Here is a 26,185-nt window from a genome sequence, read left to right on the forward strand (position 1 = left end):
CAGTTTGTTTGTTTAGCTCTGGTGTCTCACCGACGTCCTGGAAGCCGGTATTGACCGGAGCATCATCAAAATTCACACAGCTGATTCCCAGAGGATCCAACTGGGCATTGTGATGCCCCATCACCTAAACACACATACACACACACACACACACACCTGGTTATCACAACACAACCTGCACTGATGGGAGGCCTGGTTAAAGGAGGTCTGTACAGGTCCACGTAACCGACAGTCTAATGCAGTCGAGTCCTTTGCCTGCTAGCAGTCTTCTGTTTCTGTTCATGGACCGGGTCTGACGGTTACACTGATGCACTGAAATTGTTGCTAATCTTGTGCCAATATAATCGGATAAATTATTGACGACCTGGATTTAACTAAGCAAATAGTTAAGAGCCTTCCAATGGAAAAGTACTGCAGTGGTGGATGAAGTGACGCACCCATCGTGCCTAGCAGCTACCGTACAAGCCTGTGGGGGCGGTGTTATGATCTGGGGTTGCTTCAGTTGGTCAGGTCGAGGTTCAGCAACGTTACATGCCCCAAAAATGAGGTCGGCTGACTACCTGAACGACCAGGTTTTTCCATCAATGGATGTTTTCTTCCCTGCTGGCACGAGCAGATTCCAAGATGACAATGCGACAATTCATCGGGCTCAAACTGTGAAAGAAGGGTTCAGGGAGCAGGAGACATCAGTTTCACACATGGATTGGCCACCACAGAGTCCAGACCTTCACCCCACTGAGCGTCTTTGGGATGTGCGGAAGAAGACTTCACGCAGCGGCCCGACTCGCCCGTCGTCAATACGAGACCTTGGTGAAAAATTAACGCAACTCTGGACGCAATAACTGTGACGTTGCATACGTTTATTAAAACGATGCCAGTGCGCAGGCGTGACTTTTTTTGGCCAGGCAGTGTTTATTTAAACGTGAGTCACTTACACTCCTCTAGTTACACCTTCTGTTTCATTCTGATGTCTACACGTACACGGGTGTTATTGAAAACAGAGTTTTTGCCTCATTTAAAAAAAAAACCTCAACACAAGCACGTTATAAAAAATCCCCGTCCAAACGAAAACGCGAAAACACAACAGAAACGCTGTCATGAGACAGCCACACCAACAGGCGGCGATATAACCCGGTCATGCAAAGGAGAAGAAGAAGAATCGCGGCCAGTCAAAAGTCTGAAAAAATCTAACCCGACGCCTTTGTTCCTCAGTATAGTAGACGAGTAACCGTACAGATATGTGTAAACATGTAAAAAGTCCTGTTAAGCATCGCTGTTGATGTCACGTCCGTCATTTTGCCTCACAAAAATTGATAACGGTGCACCGCCTGACGCCACGAGACAAAAACACCGTTTACCCCGTCTACACGTCTCCGCAGAAACCGAGTTTCTAAAAGTCTCATCCTGGCCGGAGTTTTACAACAGATCCGTTCTCAGTGAGCTAAAACGGCGTTTGTGTGGACGAAAGGCCAAAACGAGAAAAAACTACGTTTTGAAAAATACCCATGTAGGTGTGGACATGGCCTGAGTCTATTGATTAAATCAGTCTCAGGTGTTTAACGTGTTTATTTATGCACCTGATCGAGTACGTTTTCTCGTCTGTCTCAAATCGACCCTTTATTTTAGACCTGTGAAGACCTCCACTAACCATGTCTGTAATCAGGGGTTCTCAACCTTTTTCAACCAGACAACAAAACCGACAGATTTCATGTTAATGTGAGCTACACTTTTTATCTTTCATCATAAACTGTAACTTTACAAACTTTACAAACCTGTTAATGCCGCACAAACGACCAAACAAACATGTTTTATCCCCTGAACTTAAAAACTTTCTGCTTTCAGGCTGAAAATCTCTGAACTAAACTGAATGAAACACATGCTGAGGGATTATTAATAACTTACACTCACTACAAGTGTGTTTGATACATACAATTATATTCAGCATGCAAGGAGTCAATCAAAGGAAAATATAATACAACTTCCAGTAATAACTCAATTCAGTAAAACATCATAAAAGAACAAAAACCCATGAAAACAGCTGCTTCTCTAATGAGCCTCATGTTTCACGAGCTTCTGGGGGAAAAAGACAAGTTAAATATCACATTTATATAATACAGTCATGAGCGGTCAGGAAGCACAAACATAAAACACATCTATCAGTTTATATGTGAAGGATTTTTCAAACAGCAGGAGACTCAACGTTTCTTTAAAAAGTTGTGCCAACTAGAATCCCATTCTGCAAATATCAGAGGCTCAAATTTAATCATTTTTTGATTATATTTCAAATTAAAGTCACATTACATCTTTTCTTGCGGCCGGTAAAGAAAGCCAAAGTCTTCTTGTTGCCTCTCGTCACCAGAGTGAACTTTTCTTTGTGTTATTTCTAAAGATTTTGAAGGAGAAATATTTATAGGAATTGTGAAAGATTACAGGGAAGTCTGGAAACATGAACAGAAACCGCCATTTTCCGGTTCCTCTTCTATGAACCCTCTTCAACACACTAACGCCTCGATCCCTCAGGACCTGTGTCCGGCGCGTTCTGTCTGTGCCGCGGTTCTGGTCCGTAAGACGGGAAACATGTCTGATCCGCAGCGCAGCGGAGCGCTGGCCCAAGAGGACGAGATCACAAGATCGCGGGAGAACTACATTATCGCACGAGAATTGCGAAATCACACGATAACTCAGAGCAACACACAAAGCAGTTCAGTTTGACCTCCAAGGTTGATTATCTGCTCATGTGGAGATCATTCAGAGATTGTTGTGCTTCCACCATGGCTGAGTTCACTACTTAATTCAAAGTGTTCTTTTTTTCAAGGTTTCAGTGTGTTGAAAACGGAAAAAAGCGGGAGTCTGTACCGGTCTGTTTTATTTTGAAATGACCGGATGCTGTATGCTGTTTTCGTGTGTGACTTCATGTTTGGAACGATCTGCTCTGTTCAGCAAAAATAGACCCGGTGCGTATCTTTAGCGGAGCAGAGCAGAGAGACGTTTCTGGGACACGCACGAACATCGACATGGAAACGCACCAGAGACGGATCCTGTGGAATAAACTTTCATACTGAATGGGAACCATCTGGGGCCCGCTGCTGTTAACGCTGTGGCTACATATACGGGCTGGTAACGGAGCGGACATGCTGACAAGTGTTTACTTTTAGTGGCACACGGCGTGAAGTTGTGTGTGACAGGAAGTAGGAGACTGTGAGCTTTGGTTTCAAAAAGGTACCGAGCTGATCACACCGTTAGAAATGTTAGATAACAGACCTTATAAGTAAAACAACTGCAGGCCACAAGTCTTTTTGTATTTATTGAATAAAGAAACGTGTGGCTCCACCTGAACTCTCTACGTTTTTATGCAGGTGTCAGAAGTTATTGCAAGGTCACTTCTTTCCAGTATCGGCAGCCCTAGAACCATCGGTCAGTGTGGTCAGTTCAAAAAAAGTCCAGACAATATCGAAGTGAAAAATTAGACTCCAGGATGTGTTAATTAAGGGAAGCACTAAACTGCTACCCTCACATTCACATTCGTTATCAGTAGTTACACAAGTAAAAGCTGTTTGTGGAAGTACAATAAACCTGAGTGTGTGTTCCTGTGTGTTCCTGTGTGTGTCTGTGTACCTGGTACGCCCTGATGAGCGACTGCACAGCCAGGTGATCCTCCACCAGCTTCTCCACGTTGGGCTGAGCTCCGACCAGAGAGGAGATCTGAGGAGCTGCAGACAGACCCAGAGGAGACTGGTATGCTGCACCGGGAGGAGCGCCGGCGTTAGCATTCCTGAAAAATACATCCCACGACTGGGAGGAGGAGGAGGAGGAGGAGGAGGAGGAGGAAGAAGAGGAGGGAGAGACAATGAGGAGAGAAAGAGAGGGGGGGAGAGGGAAACAAAATGTTTATATAATGTCAAAAGAGCAGCCTCAAATTTCATCATGACATCTTTAAAAGTGAAGCCAACCCCTCTCTATCGCCCCCTGCTGACTGGCTGCAGTATAGCTCATAAGCCCCGCCTCCTCTAACAGATGGGAAATGAGTCAAACTATAAAATCAAAATACACGTCAAATACATTTTTCTCCAACATGGTTTCTGTCATTATAGTAAGTTCTTATCCTGCTGATTTATGTCCAAGTGTTCATTTTTCTCACAAGTTTACTTTTAATTAGTTATTTGATGCTATAAAAAAGGGGCGTGGCCTCATGATTGACAGCTCTGTTGACAAATGGGGCTCCTGCAGCGTTCTGTTCCCGAGTAGCAGAGTAGAGGAGGAACGGCGAGAGGAGACGTAACTAACACTAACACTACAGTCATTGAACTTTCCATCAGCGTGAATATCTGCTTCAGACCGACACAAGAAGCTGTTCTGCTGCAGACTGAGCCCACCTGAGGGCTCCAACACGCCAAGGACACCTGAGGGCTCCAACACGCCAAGGACACCTGAGGGCTCCAACACGGCGAGGCTAAAGGTAAAGGTGTGTTTTGGGTAGAGGAAGGGGCAGGACGTCAGTGCTGCGGCTCCACCAGCCGATCTCTACTGCACACACTCTGGATACAAATAAGCAAGATGGCAGCGCCCGCTCCGGGGGGGGTTTAGGCTTCGAGAGGAGGTGGAGATTTTTTTCTTTAGTCATGAGTATCTGTGGCACAATGTTTCGTGGCATTTCCTGCACTGTTGGCAGCAGTCTGCCATTGTCAGTGGCTTCCTTTTTTTTAAAAGTGTTTCTTTGCATTTTGCCTTCTCATGTAGGACAGCTGAAGAGAGACAGGAAATGTGGGGAGTAGAGAGTGGGGGAAGACATGCACCAAATGGATCGGGAGTCGAACCTGCGTGTCGAGTACTGCAGCCTCTAGACATGGTACGCCTGCTCTACCAACTGAGCTAAACCAGCGCCCCTCAGTCGCTTTTTGAGCGATTAAGCATGTTGATTATTGTGTAAGAAGAGCGCGGCCTTGCCCTTTTTTCTCTCAAAGTAAAACACTTTGATCATACTTGTTCTGCATTAGGAAACAGGGAGTGTCAGTGAAGAGGAAGCCCTCACTAGCTGCCAGATATGCCTCCACAACTAAAACGTATTTGTGTTCCTGTTAGAAGCACTCAGGGAGATGTGCACCGCCCGTTTCCCTGCTGCAGCGTCGGGTTTCCTCTCTGTGACTCACGAGTACAGAATGAGCTGAAAAACCACAGACTCACAAACATCTCGTTCGAGGGATGAGCTCAGAGTCTCGGCACATGCAAAGACATTTTAAACTAAACACACTTCACACAGATTACTTTCTGCAGCTCCAGCGTGTGAAATCTTTTCCAAGTATTACTCAATATTTACAGGAGGCTTATGTCTACATTAATGCCGACATACCACATCACTTCTGTACATACAAGAGCAGCAAGAACAACTTCAGGAGGGTGTGGTTACAAGAATGTAGCTACATATGTTTTTCTACACGTTCATCTGTTTGTTTACACCCTCTCTATGACTGCAGCCACATAAACCAGCAGGGCTCGCCTGTTGTTTTGATCTGATCTGGTTTCATTTACCACCAAATTCTTTGAAACACGCACATATCAGGCGGCCATGTTTCAATCAGAATTTAATCTTTAGTTAGAATGTGTTACAGTTCTTTACAGTTTCTAAACGCAGCAGAGCATGTGAAGTAGTTTTTGTTTCCTTTGTTTTCTTCTTTCCTTTCCATTCTTATCTTTTGTTTTATCACCTTCCTTCCTCCGTCTCTCCTTATTCTGCTTCCTCTCCCTTTATACATATTTCCATTTGTTTCCTTCTTTTGTTTCCTTCTTTCCATCTCTTTTGTTTCCTTGCTTGGTTTTTCCTCTTTTGTTTGACTTGTGGTCGAGTCACAAGGAGGCTTTTTAAATTCACCTTTAGCGACCAAAGAGTTCCTGATGGGATAATAATCAGGCTGGAAGTATTTCAGGATCTTAAAAGACCGACAAAGATCAGACTGTTCGTTAAAAGCAGCTGCTACAACAAATCACGAGACTCAGCTGCTGCAACACAAGAGTCAGCAGAAAACGTCGTCAGCGCCCACTGTTCCCCACACTCATCCTCAGGAGCCTTTGCGAGGAACAGTGACAGAATAAAAAGGTACTTTTTTCTGCATTCAAAACATTACGTATCCAACGTCTGTGAAGGATAAGGTTTTCATGATCCAACCTGAAGTGGAGCCTTAATTTAAAACTCGGTCTCTCCACAATCTCACAGGTCACACAGTGAAGATGTTAAAAGTTGGCAGATTAATGATGCAACAGGTCATGGAATAAAATTTATGTCTATAATAAAACTGAGCTGCAACCTTGAAGCAAACGATTTCATCTGAATCACCTCGGACGTTACAGCCTGAATCATTTCATCTCAGAGTTTATCACACCACCATCACGGCCCTGACCTCAGAGTCTGATAAATCTACCAAACACACCTGATTGGTTTCAAACAACAATCACAGAAGTTCAGGAAAAGCTTAAATGTCAGAAGAGAACATAACTGACTGAACCTGAACGCATCACAACTTTTACTCTGCTTTTAATGTCTCATTCTTGGAATAATATCACGATTGAAAGCAGATCATTTGATGTAAAATTGAAGTACTGCACTGAAATACAACTTTGAGGTAATCTCTACTTGTATCCCACTAGATATTCTACCTTTTACTGCATACAAACACTCGTGCACTTTGTTCAGGTAGAAGATAAAACTGCAGGTCGAGTCAGACAGGTTCAAGAAGAATCTCTCCACACAGGAGCAGACAGACTACAAGAAAACAAGAAAAACTCTTCCGATGACAGAAAGAATCAGACAGCTCCGCGAAGAAGATGCACACACAAACAAAGTCACGTCGGTTCATAAAGACACAAAAACTGCTGCTTTGTCTGCTCTGTCCTGTAGCTGTATGTTAATAAGGAAACGTCTTATTTTCTTGGTGGTAACTTCCTCCCTCCTAACAACACACCAAACAAACAACTCTGACTGAAACATCTGTAGATGTGAGACGGGTGTCAGAGTATGAGCTTTTGCAAAGACCGGGTATCCAACTAGATTCCTGTCACGATCATTTCCCATCGTGCACGTTGTGAAAATGTAAAAGAAAACAAACAGAAACAGAAGCAGCTTTTGGCCTCTACCTTTGTGTGTGCAGTGGTTTATTTTATCTGCAGGGCCTTACACCCCTTTCCAGCCTTAATTGAGCGTGTTGACGCAGGTTTTTCAGACCCGGGAAGACCCACTACTTAAATCTCTGATTTTATTCAGTCACTGGACAATGGTTGCAATCACTCATGAAACCAAACGTGTCAGGCTGTAATCTCTTGTAATCATTCTCATAGCCTTGTTTGGTGCTTCGAGCAGGCTCCACCCAAATCTCCTCAACAAGATTGGAAGAACGAGAAGCAAATTATAATGGGCGTAGAATCGAGAAGCAGAAGGACCTAATTTAAAAGGACGACAATAAGCCTTGTGTATCTCACACACACACTCCACAACCAATACACCCATCGAACGTAGAGCTGAACATACAGGTAACTCTGCTTTATATAAAAGCTGGAGGGAGGTGACTCATTCAGGGAACTCGTATAAAATCAGCTCCTGCTTCTGATTCCTGTGGTTGCGATGGTAACTCATGGTGTCACGTCTCTCATGATGTTAACATGGAAACTAAAGTGGAGGCGGCAGACGATACTATTTTCCACCCTGAATGATAATACTCTGTTATCTTTAAAAGACATTGAACTATACCTGCTCTATATACTCTATTTAAAATGAGGTGATTAAATGTTGTTTTCTTATCAGCACATCCCCACTGAGGTTAAACATTATGATGTAAAGGATGTGTCTGTGAGGATGTGTGTGCAGCTTCGAGCTAGTTTGCTAATCTGACAACAGCAAGGTCACACTGTCCGAACTTTACATAACAACTGTGACATGTAACATGACACACGAACACTGGATTTACTGTGTGTTTTAATCAACATGTTCACCCTGCAGTTAAAGCTGCAGCTGATCAGAAATATCAAACATCTGTGGCAGAAAACACCAAGGTGTTGTGGATTAGAAATTCTAAATAAGCAACCAATAAAGTGATTATTTACATCTAAAAGTCCTGATTAGCTCTTTATTTAAAACTCAATGGTTGTTGTTTATCTTCACCACACTGGGAGTGTAATTTTGTAAAACCCTTTTTAATTCACTCATCTTGCATGTTTTCTGGCAGATATTCTCTTCTGATACATTATTGGACATTAATTATAATTGTCTCATTTATGTTGAGAAAAATGGAGGTTTGGTTGATCACTTTGTAAAAGGACAAACCCAAGAAAAATATGTTGCTTCCTTACACTTTGGGACATCTTCTTGTAACTTTAAGACTTTGTAAACACTGAGCACAAATACAAAGTTCCTTACTTATACTAATTCCTTACCATTAACTAGTCACTCACATACCTAACTGCCCCAGTATTCACCTGCTTTAAAGGTTAAGAGTTGACCCTTGTGTGCTGCAGAGCAGCCTTCACTGTTGATGCTAAAACTGCTCCGTCATGTGACAGAGCTTCAGGCAGCTATTATTAGCCTGACTGTCCTTTACCACTCACTTAACTGTGTTGTTAGTGTCCCTGCAGACAGATCACTGCAACACCAGCTGTGACGGTACCTCATCAAATATCAAGAGCAGGTAAAAAAAATACCTTCAGGAACTATTTGCATTTAGGCAAACATGAGCTGCTGCCACCAGTCTTTGTAGGACGTAGGTGCACATTCAACAGTGCGTCTAATGCTGGGATTTAGATGTTTATTGCACCATTAAAATCTGTCGGAAATGTCTCCACAATTCTTTGATATGAAATAATTCATTTTGCATCATCCATTTTTAAAAACAGAAAATCCTTGTTTCAGATCTGCTTTAGTGTCTTACAACTGAAGCTTTAGAGGATTTCATTAGATTAAATGCTTCAAAACAAACATAAAAAGGCCTACAGCTCTGCTTCTGCTGTGCTTCACACATATCAAGTCAGCATTAATGCTCCCAGTAATTTGCATAAACCTCACAGCCATCAGGATGCCTCTCCAGAAGTTACAGCTGTGATAATAAAGTACTCTTGTTTACAACTTTGCAGCACAATAATCCAATATCTATAAATAAACAGCTTTAGCTTGCCAGTGTGTTGGTATTACTAGGGATGCACGGTATTATCGGCACGTTATCGGTATCGGCCGATATTGGCTTAAAAATGAATCGGATATCGGAGTGTTGGCCGATATCCACCGATATAATTAACCGATAAAATAATGGGCTGCTGCATACTTGATTAAATGCCCGACCTCGACGCAATGTCCCCGCCGCGAAGAAGACCTGCGCGGCGCAGCGTGATGACGTCACGTGTGTCTACCTGCAGCATGAGAGAGTTAGAAGCCAAAATGTCCGTGGTGTGGAAGTTTTTCAAAGTGTCCGAAATAGATAGAAAACTGCTGTTTGCAATGACTGCTCAGCTGCGGTGATGCGAGGAGGAGCCAAGGCAAAGTCTTTCAACACTACAAACTTGATTAACCATCTCAAGACCCGTCACCCCGACCGTTGTAACAAATGTGATAAGAGTATCACCATTACACTGTACGCTAATTCCAATACAGAAGAGAGTTGATGATCTCTGCAATTAGGTGTGCGGGAAAAAAATATCGGTATCAGTAATCGGCTAAATGAGTTGTAAAATATCGGCATATCGGATATCGGCAAAAAATCCAATATGGTGCATCCCTAGGTATTACATACTGTATTTGTCTTTCGTACTGATCCCCAATATATTAGTTAATTCATTTTTTCGGCTTGTTTATTTATTACCTGAAAAGGAATGACAATTTTTCCAAGGCTGTGGAAAATCTTGAGCCCCGGGATCCAGAATAATCTAATGCAGATAAATCCTTGAAAGCTTGTCTGACTGGGTATTTATGACTAACTGCTTTTAAGTACCATCAGCTAACTTTTGATTATGATACTTAATGTTTTATTATTATTTTTAAGGTGCCCGTATGTTCATTTCATTTACTGCATATAACTGGACACAGTCATCCTGACGACTGATGCTGACTTGAAGCCTCTAGTTGAGCATTTTTGTAATTGCCAGCTTGTTTTTCCCCAGAACACAACGTTTTTCAGGTTGTTCTGGTAGCAGCATGTCAATCACAGGTTGACACAGCCTTGAGCATACCCTGATTTATCTTCTTTTTTACTCTACATGGGACCATAATTTAAAAAATGAACATCATGCTGTCTTGAAAAAGACTTGAAGCTAGAGATTTGAAACATAAGCTCAATAGGAAAGTGTTCACGGAGGTAATAACTCAAGTGAGGAGTCGGCTCATTTTCTCATAGACTTCTATACAATCAGACTTCTTTTTGCCCGCTTTTGGCTGTTAGGAAGAATGCAGGTTTAAGGCATTTCTGCATTGGCTTCACTTTTCAGACCCAGAGGCTACATCCACTTCTTATATACGGTCGATGGTTCAATCGAGCTGTAAATCAAAATGTTGTAGTCCAGAGTTACACTGCCCTCCAGACCAGCAGGGGGCTCCACCGCTTCTTACCTTGTGAACACTCTTAGGGTCCTCCAGCCAGGCGTAGTACATCTCCTCCACATAGTTGGAGCTCGTCCCATTCAGGAACGGCTCTGAGGCCACCGGTGCTGTGTAGCACCGGATTGGCTGAAACGTCCTTGTGCCACCTGTGGAGGCGACTGTGATTGGCCTCTGCTGGCCGACAGTCTGAGCCGCCTGTGAGGCGGTAAGCGGACGCAATCGCGCCGCACAAGTCCTTAAACGATGCATCAGCAGTCCTTAAAAGTTTCACACACACACGGTGGTGGTGGTCAGGCCGACGGGCCGGACGTCCTCAACCTCAGAACAAAGACGAAAAAAGAAAACTCACTCCAGCAGGGTCAGTCCCAGAACAGAGAGGGAGGAATCAAGCATCCACTGTCCACTGGTCCGTTTGTCCACTGAGAGGGAGGAAGGGAGGGAGTGTTACAGAGAGGTAGACAGAGTGAGCGTTTACATTCAAACACCAGGAACCACAAACAAGCTTACTTTAACTTTTGATTCTTCCAATTCAAAGTGTTTAAGTGTTAGTTATCTCAACTTCGCTTCATAAATGTACAGAAACAGGAGGGTCGTAATGATGTTGTAATAACTACATCATGCTGCAGATTTGTAAAAAAGTAAAAACTCATGCTCTGTCAGGTCTGTGAGCAAGACGAGACAAGCAAACTACTTATAAAACTCTTGTTTTAAACCAAGTTTGGATCAAACATTTGTGATGTAACACAAGGAGGTCAGGAAGATCCCAACGTCACGCCAAATGTTCACTGACCTTTAAAGTATTCTGGTTGCGCAAATGATTTAGCATTCACTTTGTATGTAATCGCTGAGCATGAAAATGTTCCATCCCTCTTGTAATGATCATAAAATCAGGCTGGTAATGTCTGCTTATTAGTCCCCTTTCAAAATAACTACAAGCAAGTAGCGAGATGGGGACCCGACTAAGCCTGCTTTCCTCCAGAGTTCAAGGGGCAACAACAGTATTGATATTTGTGGTGTCCTATTGGTTCTATGTTTTTCCTTTCTATAGATATTTGTATGAATATTCAATATTATTACTCATTGAAATGCATCTTACTCAGTAAAATGATCAATATTTTATCAACAACACCTTGTTGAAACAATACCCAATTGTCCTGGATAAGTGACCGAAAGCACCAGAGCCCACATGGAGAAAAGTGGGACAAGCAACCTACTCCTGACCTTTGATATTTTTACACACCTGAGGTCACAGTAAGGGTGCTTGTGTTTGCCTGCAGTCTGAGAACTTGCCAAATGTTACTCAGGATCTGAATCCCACAACATACTGACGTGAGAAAAGCAGTCAGGGTTGTAAACTTTTCGAAAAACCTCCAGAAGACTTTAAACACAAGAAAAAAATGTAACTGGGGTCTGCTCTGTCTTCATGTGCTGCCTCAGCTGGAGCTTCTGCGTCTATGTTTTGACCTTGCTGGGTCCCCACTCCCTGCTTGCCTCCATACTCCTTCCCTCACCCCGGCCTGGACACGCCCGCCACCTGCCTACACAGCCTCCTGATTGGCTGTCAGAGAGAAATCCCACCCGGAAATAAGACTCCAGAGCTTTATCATTGGTTACGCTAACTGTCCGTCACTTTGTCCTTTCACGAGTCATGAGTTCCCGAAAATTACTACCTGCTTTTTCAAAACATAGTATAATCATATCCTCTGGGTGTTTTAAAGTGTACATGACAGCTCATTGCGCAAAAGAATGCTGGTTAATACCCTACACCAGCTGCATACATGGTTGGCTAAAGAGCTAAACAGTGTAAACGTTATGTAATTAGCCGGTTAGCTTCACCGAAATGCTTCTGCATTGAGTCTGTATTAATTGCCATTACCGCGTTTGGCTAGGGCTAAAGAAGTGCTTATTGAGTTTACTTGTACTGGTAATAGAAAACCTACTTCAAGGTTAATATCAGTATTTTTCTTCCACTGAGTGATGCACAATTTTCACTTACTGCGACAGTTTGAGCGAGTACTTTGACAGATGACCTAGCCCTCACGGTAACGTTGGTTTCCCTGACTGTGCGTTAGCTAGCACGCGGCTAACATGCTAACAGGTTTTGTCTTTCTCAAATTCCTCAAGACGGAATATAGTTTTCTTTTAACCGAAGTCTATATACATGCCTGTGAGAAACAGTAAATCAAGTAGGCTTCCTGCAGACACTTAGACGTTATGAAAGTCTTAGTTTCTGGTTACTGACCTCGAGAAACGAGTTTCAGCGGCTCCCCTCTCGGCCGGTATCCAGGATGCCCTTCGCCTCTCCCGGTAAAATGATGACAGCTCGGGGCGCGGAGCATGGAAGGGAGGCCTGTGTGGAAGTGACGCAGCAGCGACGTCATGACGTAAAAGGGGGGGGGGGGGGGGTCGAATGATTCATTTTTATTTCTCTAAAATTAAATAAACGAATACAATAAAACCATTTATAATTGATTGAATTGAAACCCTTTTTTTAATATAGTAATAACATTATAGGGTTAGATATCATAGATATTTTACAGTTTAAGTTTAAAATAATATTTGTGAAGTAATTACTTTTATGTTTATGCTTTGTTGATAGAAATAGTATAACACATTTCTTATACACTGTATTAACATATACTAAAAGTAACAATCCCACCCTGTTAATACACTTTATTTTAAGTAAAAGGGTTGGATCCTGGAATTAAAATTTTTACCTAAAAGTAAATTATTTAATGATCTAATGCATTTTGATGTTTTAGTAAAACAATGGGGCTTAGGTTTTATGACTTTATTTCTTGTGTTTAGATTTTGAGATGATTTGGCAGCTGTTCATGTATAAAACATTTGGTAGTTTGATGTATAACAAAAAATTATATTTTATAAACTCTTATATGTTTTTGGGTGTAAAAATCTTAACATGGTTCACTAAAAAGGACCATATCTCCCTCTGACAGTGGGTTAGAAATGTTTTCATCAACAGCTTTTAACATAAAAATCAGCCTTACAAGGTTTTCACGTGACACAGCAATATTTAATAATTAAATTCAGTTGAAAGTTTTTGCGTTACCACAGATAACATGTTTACATTTGCAAAAAAAAAGAAAAACAAATTCCTATATAAAATCATTTATTAAAATAGAAAAAGGTGATGAGATTCTCTGTGTTACCATGGTGACCCCTCTCTACCATTCATACCTTCACTGGTACGCACAGAGTACACACAGGTTTAGCATAAATATAACAGCAATCAAAAGGGGTTTACTCACGCTGAAACTTTCCTGCCCTGAGTTTTACCTCTCAGGCTGCTTACATTCTATAGACATATTATTTAGACCTGGATACAAGATCCAAAGATGGCACCTTTTCAATCCAATGACCTGGAACATGACAGGTAGCCTGCAGGTTTACCTCCAGGGTTTGTGGCTCACTGAATATTTTTTGTGTTTAGACCTCAAAGTGTGATGATGTCACACATTTTTAAAGCACTTTTGTTGCCTTGAGGAAAGTTTTACAAATATAAAGCCTCCATTGATCAAGAAAGAGTCATAATTGACCTTTTGCAGTTCAATGTGTGCTGTCAGGAGATTAACAGATGACTTTCGATAATAGTGGTCTGTCAGGAAAAGAAAATTTGCTGTTGCAGTACCACAAGTGGCCACTGGGCAAAATCTGAATGTCTGAATCTGAGTGGCGGCGGTGGCGTCGTATCCAGGTCTTAATAATACGTCAACGCGGCATATCCCAAAACACCTGTAGAGCGAGCAAGCTGCCTGAGAGACTGAACTCAGAGAATTTCAGGTGTTGATTCTGTTATCAAACAAATTATCACCCACATTCAAACTATTATTTGGAAACAAATGAGACACTCGGATCCAAATCTGCAGTCCACTCAGTCTGGTGTTATTTAACGTAATTTTAAAAACATCTCATGTGCAAACCCAAACCAACAATGTTATAGTCTGTCTCTCAATACTGTCTGACTTCCTGTCCGTGGCTTTCGGCTTAACTACATACAATTAATCAGTGCTGGTTCGATCTGCGCATCAGATTTGTTGATTTTAAGAAAAATGATGAATTTAACCAGATTATTCAGCCTTAAAAGTCAGCCGTCAGCAGAAGCAGTTGACTGACGGTAATTTGATGCTCTTGTGAGCTTCAGCTCCAGCTGTTCTCAGTCTCTAAATAACCTCAGACTGAACACTCTGTTCTCCACAGTTTTCTCAAGAATAACGATCTAGTGGAAACACTGATTATTTTTTTTGGCATGAAATGATCAAATGGCACAAAATTAGCCCTATGAGTAACTTATTGATCCTCAGTCAAGTCCTTGTAATCACAGCCGTATCTGTGCAAAAACACTCAATTTAAAATATACTAAAGGAGATAAAATAAAACATGATGCTCTCCTCTCACACACGGTGCATCCAGGTTCATTTACTGCAGAGTGCGGCTAACTGGCTAACAATGCTAACAGTCCGTTAGCAGATGAAGCCAGGCAGATCGAAACAGAAACATTTGGTTTACTGGTGGTGTAAAAATCCCTGGATCACTCATGGTGTCGAGTGACCTTGATGCTGGTCGCCAAGCGGAGAGTGAAGCTAGAAGGTCCTGAATGTTTTTAAATGTTCAGAATCAGTCTGATAAAGCTTCTTCAGTTCTCACATTCAGGTGACGTTGGTGTTAAAGACAGCAGGAAGTCTGGACGCTTTCAGGTCGTTAGAGCAGGTGTTCCAGTGATCATTCCCACCTTTAGACACTTCAACACTGTCATTGATCTTCAATCTGTGCTGTGCAGTAGATTAAACATAATTTAAATATTGTAGCTTACATTAATGTTGCAATCAGAGAAAGTCCACATACCCTGGAGGCTAAAGGGCCGGCAATGAAACGCAACACGGTAAACCTTCTTTTAGTGACTGCCTACATTTCCCAGGAGGCTCCTTAGCAACCTCTAAAGAAGCAGTGTGACTGTGTTAAGCCACAGGAAATGCACAGATATCAGGTTAAACAGTGTTGAAGTCTTTCAGGGGAGAGTTCCGTGATAAAAAAACAGAGGTGAGCGCGTACAGTACATTCCCTGCGGAGACGTCAGCCAGCAGAGTCACAAACATCAAAGTACCATAGATCATGTCCAGAGGACAGAAACTCAGAGTACTTCTGCACTCACACGTTGTTGCATACTGTGATTTTACAATTCTGGAGACACAGCGCCGGGCGAACGGGGGGGTGGAGATATCAAGCACACCCGCACACAGCAGCAGGTGCCGTTACATTCCTATGACAGTGCTGAGCAGAAGAGAGTGCAATCAGACGGCACCAGTGCTTCATTCAGAGACAGAAAGACAGTAAGAAACAGGTGTGCAAGCTCCGCCTCCAGTGACCTCTGTGTCTTCAAACCAGCCAATCAGAGTGAAGAACCTCTCAGTGCATGTATTTGTCGTTAGCTAAACCCCTGCAGTTTTTTGTATATCATTACAGCACTAGGTTAGCATCATGGCTAAGTTTATATCAGGCTTTTGAGCTTGGGTAAGTTCTGTCATTGAGATTTCAAACACTTACAAATCATCCTCATTTCATCTCAATAACGCCAGAGAAGAGTTGTAACACAGTAATTTTATCGCCTATATAATGAAAATCAAACTGCATTAGGCGACCGTTAGCAGACACGAGCAAACATGCCGTGGAAACTACTTTTTCTTGTTCCACTTTCAAGGCTTTGAAGGAGCTATATAGTGGTTATATTTTCACACTGAGAATTCAGACACTGTAATAATGTAAGATAAATAAGACAGTATTACTGTTAGCATGTAGGGTGAAATTTTAAACAGTTTAGCTAGCTTACTTCCCAGTTGACAAAGCTGAAAATTTCTGTTAACAAGCAAGCTCATTTATTACATGAGATCATGAATATTAGGGCCTGTGTCCACTAAAGGCGTTTTTTGGCACTGGCAGCGCCCACGACTTCAATTTCAGAGCACTTCTCACCGGTGCTTACTGTTGCTAGTTTACGAAAGTTGTCTAGCGGCACTTCCGCTTCCCTTGGTAATGACCATTAAGTCTGTTTTGCTTAATATTTGTTTTTACTCATGGAGATTTGACAAACAAAACATAAAAACGTGTCGTGTCCTGGCATCAGCAGCAGCAACACCTGAAAATTGCACCCTCGAAAAACGAAAGGATTAGCTTCTTCTCCACTATTGTTATTGATAAAGTTGATACCTTAAGTCCCGCCCCTTCTTGATTTTGATTGGTCGGGGAGAGAGAAGTGACATTGACAAGCATGGCGGTTTTCCAAAAGTAGAACTATTTTCAACTAAGAGCGCTGTGAGCGCAGCGACAGAAAACAGCTGACGCTGAGGGCGTTTTTGCACTGAGGACGCTGAATGCTGAAAACGCTGAACTACGTTGGTTTTGTGTAAAAACTGGAGCTGCCAACGCAAAAAAAAGCTGTTTGTGGACACAGGCCCTGAGAGGTCAGGGGGAAACAGCTTTTTTAAGTACTAGTAAAAAATGCTGTTAATGAATAAATGTTTGAGTAACTGGGTATGCTAGCAAAAATTAAGTTAACTAACTTTAGCTGGTTATAACAACCACCAGGAAGTAAATTAAAACCACTTCGAAACATTGAAGATGATAAATACATATGAATCTGTGTTGTGACTCTACAGCTAACATTAACTCATTAACTTGTAAGCTTGCATAGCTAAGCTATCAAATATAAGTTAGCAAACAGGCTAGCTAAATATATAGAGGATATTTTGCAATGCTAGCAGTAGTATGTAATTTCAAACACTGCACTTAACCAGCATTAGCGATGACCATGTAACCCTAACCCGTTAGCTAGCAAATGTTAGCTAGCAAGCCAGGAAGATAGACAGCTAACATTAAATTATTTTATGACAAAGGTTGGGGGAGTAAAATAAAACAGCTTTTTACAGCAGAAATACAAAATGTTTATGCTGATGAATTATTTTTTGGTTAGGGTAATATCAGGTTTATCAGGTTTTTGGCTTGATGGTGTCACATGTAACTTCTTCTAGAAATATGAATGGCTGGTTTGATGACAGAGCAGACACTGTCACCTGAAGGAGCAGAGATTTGTCCCCTGACTGAACTTGAAACAAAGACTGAAAAAAGGATAGACTGTAGAGAACAATTGCTGCTTCACTTCAGTCCTGCTGTGTTCCTGTTTGTTCTGGTAAATTACCAGTCCAGGTGTGGTTCGGTTCTCAGACCGGCTGCAGCTAACTCCCGGGCCGGCTGCCATCTTGGCTCCAGAAATCAATTCCTGGCTGTGGCTATGTAACCAGCACTGAGTGGGTTGGTACTGAGGTTGAGGAGGAAGAGGAGAAGAAGAGGAGGAGGAGGGGTGTCATCAAGGTGTGGTGGCCAGGGCCCCCTCATTGGTTAAACAGGTGGAGCAGGGGCGGGTCTTTGAGGCACCAGAGGCTGGGATGCAGCAGAAGGTTTCGGTTTTCTGAGTGAAAAAGAAAAACGTTACTCAACAACTTTAACTGCTGCTAGAACCCAAATGTCTCGTCTCTTCACGATGAAGCACGGCTAACAGTTTCCCCCTGCTTTGGAGTTAGCTTATAGCCCAGTTTGCTTTAAGGTAGCTTGAAGGTCATGTTAGCTTAGCGCTATTTTCAACCTTAGCTCCAGTTAGCTTTGAGTTAACATCTAGGTACGGTTAACAGATTCGGTTAGCTTAGATTTCTGTTAGCCTCAGCATTTCGGATCTTTGAGGAGCTTAGCTACTCTTACTCTTAGAGTTAGCTTCTAGTTCAAGTTAGCTAAGAGTTAGCTTAGATTTGTTAAGAGTTAAATTCTAGGTCTAGTTAGCTTTGATTTGCCTTTAAATAAAATTTAGAGTTAGCTTAAACTTCTGGGTCCAGTTAGCTTGGAGTTGCCTTCTAGGTAAAATTACATAGACTTAGCTTAAACTTCTGGGTCTGGTTAGCTAAGAGTTTGTTTCTAGGTTGCTTAGCTTCTAGGTCTAGTTAGCTTAGAGTTCAAGGACCAGTTAGCTTAGAGTTAACTGCCAATGTACAGTTAACTTAGATTTCCAGGGGCAGTTTGCTTAAATCAAACTTCTAGCTTAGATGTGTTGGTAGCTTAGCTTGAATTTCAAGGTTAAGTTTGCTAAGAGTTCACTTCCTGTTCCAGTTAGCTTAGCGATTGTCTGGGAGATCCAAGCTTGGATCTGTCGGCCCAGAGAGCTTGGAGGCAACTTTATCAAACTTTACAACAACACTGACTCAAGGTCCACTCTCTTGAGATAGCTCAGGGATCATCACATCACATGTCTCATAAGGAAGAAGTTGCAATCTTCAGAGAAGGCTAAAATGAGGGTCTTGTTTTCACAGTAAGATAAACAGTTGTTTTGTTCTTACAGAGGAGGAGGAGGAGGTCTCAGAGAGTAGGATGGAGCTGTCCTGCTCGTCTCCACCACCTGAAAACACGAAAATACAAACACACAAAGAGATCAACATTTCTTTTTCCTTTTTAATTTAATTAATTAAAGTTTAACAATTCAGCTTAAACCCTGTATATTTTCATTATAATGAAATGGTGGTGAGATATACAATAACCTCTTTATAATATTGAATTACAAATGCTGGACAGAGTATTTCTTTCTACACTGGCATGACTACTTTTACTTTAAAATATTTCCAATGAGTAAGAGATTTTCTTAAAACCTTCAGAAAAATATACAGAACACTTAAGTCATGAATATTCTCTAAAAGCAGCAGCAGTATTAGCAGTAGTATTACAGTGATGGGATAACAGATAAAAGCAGTATTAGCAGTAGTATTACAGTGTGAGTAGTGAAGGCAGTATTTTACCTCCTGTGGTGGCAGGAGCTGAGTGTGGTTCTTCACATGGAGAGAGAGCAGAGGGTGTGAGTACTCATTCATTTTAATTAGTTCTGTCAGTAACACACAACGTTAGCGGATAGATTGACCAATCAGTTTACGAATAAGACTATTCTATCTATGAATGACCAGCCTGTAAACTAAGAGGACTAAATATATTTAACAAAAACACTGACACAAGATAAACGTATTATTAGTCTAAAGACAAAATAACAGAGAGTTGTGTACTGAATGAGGGTATACTAGGAGTAGGCAATGCAGTGGACTTAGGTCAGAAACATGGTCCATACAAGTCCCTGCATGCAGACCCTTGAGCTACACATGCTCAGTTTCAAATCTCAGTGCAGTGAAACTGTGAGCTGCAGCCAGGGTGTTGCAGCTTGGGGGCGCAATAGCATGAAACATTACGACAAAGCTGAGCCCCTGTTAATGGGTTCACTTCCGATCAAAACAACCAAGGACGACCAATTCATTCCTTCATTCATTCCTTACGACACATTTATTGCAAGTACAATAAATATAATCCTTTTTTTATCAAACTGATGTCGTAGGTCAGATTTCACCAAACGTGTGACTTGCTAGACAGGAGACGCGAGGACAGACGTCTGCAGCTGAAACAGAAGGGCTGTACTTGGTGTCCATCAGAGGAATCCTGGTACTGATCCTAGCTAACAGCTCATCAAACTGGTCAGCCACAAGTAGCTGGAAGCAGGAGGAAATTTCACCTAGACACAGTTTAGGAGAAGTTGGGGAGATTAACTGAGCTGTGTCTGCCTCAAGGTGACGTCCTGAACCCAGACCTGACGTTGTTTGGTTTTTCAATAGTATCTGAAAGAGCTTATTTGTGGTGTGTTTTCACCAAGGCGGTCAAATTTCCACTTCTGAACACAGCTAAAGAGTGCCCGCTGTCCTCGGCTTTGTCACTGACGTTTAAGTTCCTGCACGGACCATGTTTCAGAACCATGTTTTAAGAACTGACACGCTGATCTAAACCTGAGGCTTACCGGGAGCACAGTGTCACCATCACCATCAGCCTCCTGACCAGCAGAGTCACAGGCAGGTTTATTAATGTCAATATTTTTGTTATGTCATGGTGTTTACTGTCTACATGGTGACTACTGGTTCACTTGTACACACTGATCAATTAACAGCTGAGGGAACTTAATTTAATGCCAGGAGTGGTGATTAATTAATTGTATTTGGAGGCAAATTTAATTAAGAATGATAAGAAATAGAATAGCTGATCACTAAAGCACAGAGAAGATGAGTTATTGTTTTAGTTTCAGTAGTTTAGTCTATAACACACACACACTCACACACACACACACACACACACACACACACACACAGTCTTTCATCATTTAGCTACTATCTTGTCACACCATTGGCGGTAAACTCACCCCGTCTCTGACGATGTTGTTGGTGTTGCCCCGGGCAACAGATGGAGGCTGTCCTCTGGGAGGCGGTCCTCTGCTGGGATTGGCTGAAGCTGCTCCGTCAGCCCTGAACACAGGAAGTGACAAACATCTCAGTGAATGGAGTCCTTGAATGCAGCACTGAGTACAGTTGACAGAGCGGCTTCAGTTCTAGAGCCGCTATCAGAGTGTTCTTGAATGCAGCACAGAAGACAGGTTCAGAACTACAGTCTGAGTGTACTTAAATGCAGCAAAAGAGACACTATTTTAGTAATTGTTAGAGTGCCCTTAAACGCAGCACCGAGCACAGTTGTCAGAGCTGCTTTAGTTTAAGAGCAACTGTTAGAGTGTAATTGAATGTAGCACAGAGAACAGTTTTACAGCTGTTGTCAGAGTGTCCTTAAATGCAGCCATAAGGACAATATTAGGACAGTTTTTCTGTCCATAAATGCAGCATTGTGTTAAGTTTTACAGTAGTCAGAGTGTCCTTGAATGCAGCACAGAGGACCGTGTTCGAGCCGTTGTCAGAATGTCCTTGAACTCAACACAGAGGTTAATTTTAGGACCATTTTAGAGAGGTTGTCCTAGTGCGCAGAGGACAGTTTTAAAGGGTGTCATTGAACGCAGCACAGAGGACAGTTAAAGGGCTGTTGTCAATGTCCTTGAATGCAGCACCGTTCAGGACTGTTGAGGACCACTTAAGAGCAGTGAGTGTCCATAAATGCAGCAAAAAGCCCCGTTTACAGCTTTGGTCAAAGTGTGCTTACTTCCCACTGTCATTGAAAGCAGCACAGAGGACAGTAGTCAGAGCTTCTGTCTGTCAGTCTGAACTGATTATAAATAGAAAAACTAGCTGACTTGTCGACTGACTGTATTCTGCTGAGACTACAGGAAATGGAGGAATGATGACAGGAAGTGATGTCAGCAGTCACCAGCTCTGTGTCAGCAGTTGGAAAATGAATTTTAAATTAATTGTAATTTATAACAGATGAATAAACTACACTAACTTTCCCTGCCGGGCTCTGCAGAGAAGATTCGTTGAATCAACATTGATGATATTTTGATCATAAAAAGCTTTCCTAATGAAACCTGCGAACGTTTGTCTGTGTGTCGTTATAGATGTAAAGATTCAGACTCACTGGTATGCCTGCGACCTCTTCCTGCGGCTCAGCCCGAGTCGTCGCAGCAGCTCGTTCCTGCGCAGGAAAACAAACACACCCAAAGCGAGCAGAGGGAGAACCACGAAGAAGAAGACCAGCAGGCCGTCCCTGAGAGACGTGTCTTTATCTGAGGAGGACAGATGGAGTTCTCATTACAACTAATGGATCACCATAAAAAGAAAGTATCTCAAATGTAAATGTGGTGCTTTTAGTGTGAAACATCAGCGGAGCGAAATCAGAACAGGAAGTTAGAAAGTGAGCATCAATGAGTTAGCATCAACAATTGGAACTAATAAGTTAGCTCAAATAACTTATTATTAATACGTTATCATTGACAGGTAAGCTTTCATAAGTTAGCATTATTAATTTAGCATTAATAAGCCAGCCCTTATAATTTAGCAGTAAAACATTAGCATGAATAAGTTATGAATAAGTGAGCTGTAATTAGTTAGCATAATTTAGTTAGCTTAAGTAAGTTATCATGTATAAGTTAGCTTTAATAAGATAGCTTTTTTTAAGACAGCATTAATTAGGTAGCTTTTTAAGGTAGCATTAATAAGTTAAAAATAGAGCAATGAAAAAATAGCTTTAACCAACATGTTGTTATAAGTTTTAATAAGTTATTAACAGGTTAGTGTTAAAATTCCAAGACTAAAGGTGAAGGTACCGTTCCAGGTGGGTCCGCTGTCCACACTTCCTCCATAACCTTTGACCTCGCAGAAAGGTGCAGCCCAGCCGTCATCACAGTGACAGTTCTTGTTACTGTTACACACCTGACACACAGACAGACAGATGGACAGGTTAGTGTGTGATGACCTCATAAACATTTCAGACAGGTAGACAGGTAGAGAGACAGACAGGTAAACGTGTCTCACCCCGTGTCCGTGACATTTGTTCTCCACGTCACAGTCGTAGTTCAGGATGTCGGCGCTGCGACACTCAAAGTTCATACAGATCTGAAAACCACAGAAGAAGAAACAAACATCAACATCTTTTCTTCTTTATGTCATTTCTTTCCTTCTCTTTCTCCCCTCCTCCCATTGATTCGTCTCCTCCCTTCCCTCTCCTCCCCCCTTCACCTTGTCTCCTCTCCTCCCCTCCCTCTCCTTCTCCCCTTGTTTCGTCTCCTCCCTTCCCTCTCCTCCCCCCTTCACCTTGTCTCCTCTCCTCCTCCCCTTGTTTCGTCTCCTCCCTTCCCTCTCCTCCTCCCCTTGTTTCGAATCCTTCCTTCCCTCTCCTCCCCCCTTCACCTTGTCCCCTCTCCTCCCTCTCCTCCTACCCTTGTTTCGTCTCCTCCCTTCCCTCTCCTCCCCCCTTCACCTTGTCTCCTCCCCTCCCTCCCCTCCCTCTCCTCCTCCCCTTGTCTCCTCTCCTCCCCTCCCTCTCGTCCTCCCCTTGTTTCGTCTCCTCCCTTTCCTCTCCTTACCCCTTCACCTTGTCTCCTCTCCTCCCTCTCCTCCTCCTCCTCACCTTGTTGTCTCCACACTTGGTCCCTTCGTTCACCATGCCCGGGTCGGGGACGTCTGATCCCAGCATGAAGTCGACTCCGTAACATTTGGCTCCGGCGATCGGCGTGCTGATGATCGACGGTTCGATGCCGAACACGGTCACCGCCTGAACGTTGGAGCACTGCAGCTTCCCGCACTGAGCGTTTCTATGGACATGGACAGAAAGCTCATTTCATCAGGTCAATGATTATGATGTCAAAGAGAATTTGACCTTTGACCTTTAGGGTGAAAAACGTCATCCAAAGTGTCCTGATAAAACAGGCTGAGGGAGAACACTTCACTATAGTGTAAGACTACTGACAAAACAGACTAACAACAGGCCTGTGGACACCCCCGTGTGTGTGTGTGTGTGTGTGTGTGTGTGTGTGTGTGTGTGTGTGTTACCTGCTCTCACACTTCTTGTAGCCGTAGTTGTGGTAACCACAGTTGCCAAAGCGATCTCCTTTACTGTTGACGTCTTTGAAACAGATTTCAGGAGCCGCCTTCGCCTCTGAGGAGGAAGAGGAGGAGGGGGAGGGGCAGGAGGAGGAGGAGAGGAGAGGATGAATATGAAGTGATACTAAATGAAGTTTTCGTGGCACAGATGATGTTGAAACCAGGTGTCTTAAAAATAATCGATGTAAAACTGCAGGAATAATGATTTAGATCTGGAGCTATTGTATCAAAGAATAAATCACCAAGAGTATCAAAAAGACAAGATATTGTAATAATGAAGGAAGTAACGTGTTTTCCACAGCAAATGTACAGTGAATTATTCAGTTAGACAGTGAGTTTAAAGTTTAAACAGGCGTGAGGACGTACTGGTTCCAAATATGGCCTGACACTGTCCGTCGTAGTGCTGACACTTCCCGTTGTAACAGTAGGCCTGCTTGTTCTTGCAGGGCTGCCCGTTCTGAAACACACAGACAAGAGTTACAAAAACAAGAAATGTCAGACTGTCACTTTATTTTGACGGACAGGAAGTCACTGACACTGAGCCACATGTAAATCTGTAAACTGAGACTGAATAAATGCTAATACTGAAAGAACACCTGGATGAAGACGTCGCTCTGACAGAGAGACGAGGAGCCGTTACAGTACTCTGCTAGGTCACACTCATCTGTACTGGACCGACACACCGTTCCACCAGGCAGGTACTGAAAACACACACACACACACACACACACACACAAATTGTGTTAATTTTTAGAAGCTGTTCACATTTAAACCATCGCTCTCTTTGAAGCCACCAGTCTCCATTGACAAAAACAGCAATTTTACCTTACAGAGCCGAGGAGTTGCTGGTCTATCGCTGCCGTGACCAGTTGTTTTTTTTGTGTTAAACAAATATTGTGTTTTATCTGAACTGATCATTCAAAACACCAAAGTCCCACAGCAACAAAAACAAATTAACAAATCGAGGCAGAGGTAAACCAGCAACTCCCCTGCTCTGCCAGGTAAAATTACTGTTTTTGACAAGTGAGTTTGGTGGCTTTGAAGAGAGCGATGCAACAGCTGTTTCTCAAGAAAAAATCATCTTCCCCAATAACAAAAATACCAATCTCTGTAGGGATCATTTCTGTAATGATGTCAGACATGTCAAAGGTCAGCTGGATGGTTACCTGACACTTGGAGCAGCACTCTCCGTAGGCACACTGAGCTCCAGACTTCAGCTTACAGGTCTGATACTCACAGCAGGGGTCCTCCTCACACTCCTGTAACACAGACACAAATATACAGGTGCTTATGGGTTTCTGAGCCACATACACTTTGTAGTTTTTCTTTTTGGTTGTGATTTCTAAAATCATTTTTTTCAGGTGGCTTTCTTCCAGGAAGTCAGCAGCAGAGCAACAGGAAGTTGTTAATGTAGTTTGGCTGCTGATTTGGCCGCTCACAAACGTGAATCAGAAGCCAAATTTTGATCTGACTAATGCAGATTTCCTGCGACAGACCTTCTGCGATCCGCAGTCGCACTCCTCCCCCATGTCCACCAGTCTGTTCCCACAGTAGGGGGCGCTGTAGGCCTCGTCAGGCCGAGGGACGTTCAGGAGACACGTTCCCCCCGTCAACAGGATCATCTTCTCAAAGTCGTCCGCACTGCAGCTGCTGAAGTTTCGGGATCCTCTGCAGAAAAGAGAGGAGTTTATAATCTAGTGATTTTATGTATTGAGCAGATATATGATGTGATAAATATATATATGAGAACGGTCTTATGTTGCAGTTGTTTTCAAAACAAACTAATTTAATGAAACTCTTCTGCCCATAAATTCTTTTTTTACATTTTTACTGACTAGACAAGGAGTAGAGAAGGGGAAGAGGAGGAGAGAAGCAAAAAGGGGAGAAGGAGACGCGGGAGGAGGATATATATCGGAGGAGGAGAAATTGAGAGAGAGGAGGAGAAAGGTGAGAAGGAGGAGAGACATGGGAGGAGGACGAGGAGAAAGAGAGAGAGGAGGAGGAGGAGGAGGAAAGGACCAGAGAGAAGAAAAGAGAGAGGAGGAAGTGGAGTAAAAAGAGATGGAGAGAGAGAGAAGAGGAAGGAGGAGAAATAAGAGAAGGAGGAGAGACGTAGGAGGAGGAGAGGAAATGGGAAAAGGGAGGAGAGGAGGAGGAGGAGGAGATAGAAGGAAAGAGAGATGAATAGACCAGAAGTAGAGGAGAAGGGAGCGAAAGTAGG

The 26,185-nt window shown here is 42.6% G+C and overlaps 2 protein-coding genes across 4 annotated transcripts in view; both read right to left on the reverse strand.

The window, feature by feature from the left end:
• ogdha (oxoglutarate dehydrogenase a) overlaps positions 1-12,867 on the reverse strand; it is a 36,023-nt gene extending 23,156 nt beyond the window's left edge. Inside the window, exons 1-4 of one of the 2 annotated variants that reach the window (XM_069682344.1) lie at positions 12,810-12,867; positions 10,577-10,986; positions 3,616-3,792; positions 31-124 (exon numbers count right to left, since the gene is read on the reverse strand). In XM_069682344.1, coding sequence (XP_069538445.1) covers positions 31-124; positions 3,616-3,792; positions 10,577-10,816 — 511 coding nt within the window. In that variant the 5' untranslated portion in view covers positions 10,817-10,986; positions 12,810-12,867. The remainder of the gene's footprint in view (positions 1-30; positions 125-3,615; positions 3,793-10,576; positions 10,987-12,809) is intronic. The other variant, XM_069682343.1, reaches the window with a different exon arrangement.
• A 510-nt stretch (positions 12,868-13,377) lies between these two features.
• adam9a (ADAM metallopeptidase domain 9a) overlaps positions 13,378-26,185 on the reverse strand; it is a 38,791-nt gene continuing 25,983 nt past the window's right edge. The window contains exons 12-24 of one of the 2 annotated variants that reach the window (XM_069682807.1): positions 25,461-25,632; positions 25,131-25,223; positions 24,561-24,665; positions 24,331-24,421; positions 23,914-24,019; positions 23,492-23,675; positions 22,897-22,977; positions 22,689-22,794; positions 22,001-22,148; positions 20,847-20,949; positions 19,417-19,446; positions 18,964-19,022; positions 13,378-18,047 (exon numbers count right to left, since the gene is read on the reverse strand). In XM_069682807.1, coding sequence (XP_069538908.1) covers positions 17,978-18,047; positions 18,964-19,022; positions 19,417-19,446; positions 20,847-20,949; positions 22,001-22,148; positions 22,689-22,794; positions 22,897-22,977; positions 23,492-23,675; positions 23,914-24,019; positions 24,331-24,421; positions 24,561-24,665; positions 25,131-25,223; positions 25,461-25,632 — 1,348 coding nt within the window. In that variant the 3' untranslated portion in view covers positions 13,378-17,977. The remainder of the gene's footprint in view (positions 18,048-18,963; positions 19,023-19,416; positions 19,447-20,846; positions 20,950-22,000; positions 22,149-22,688; positions 22,795-22,896; positions 22,978-23,491; positions 23,676-23,913; positions 24,020-24,330; positions 24,422-24,560; positions 24,666-25,130; positions 25,224-25,460; positions 25,633-26,185) is intronic. The other variant, XM_069682808.1, reaches the window with a different exon arrangement.

Source organism: Semicossyphus pulcher, unplaced genomic scaffold (assembly GCF_022749685.1).
Source record: "Semicossyphus pulcher isolate SPU_LCO1_2020_fin unplaced genomic scaffold, fSemPul1.0.p SCAF_6, whole genome shotgun sequence".
In the NCBI taxonomy this organism is placed as follows: Eukaryota; Metazoa; Chordata; class Actinopteri; order Labriformes; family Labridae; genus Semicossyphus; species Semicossyphus pulcher.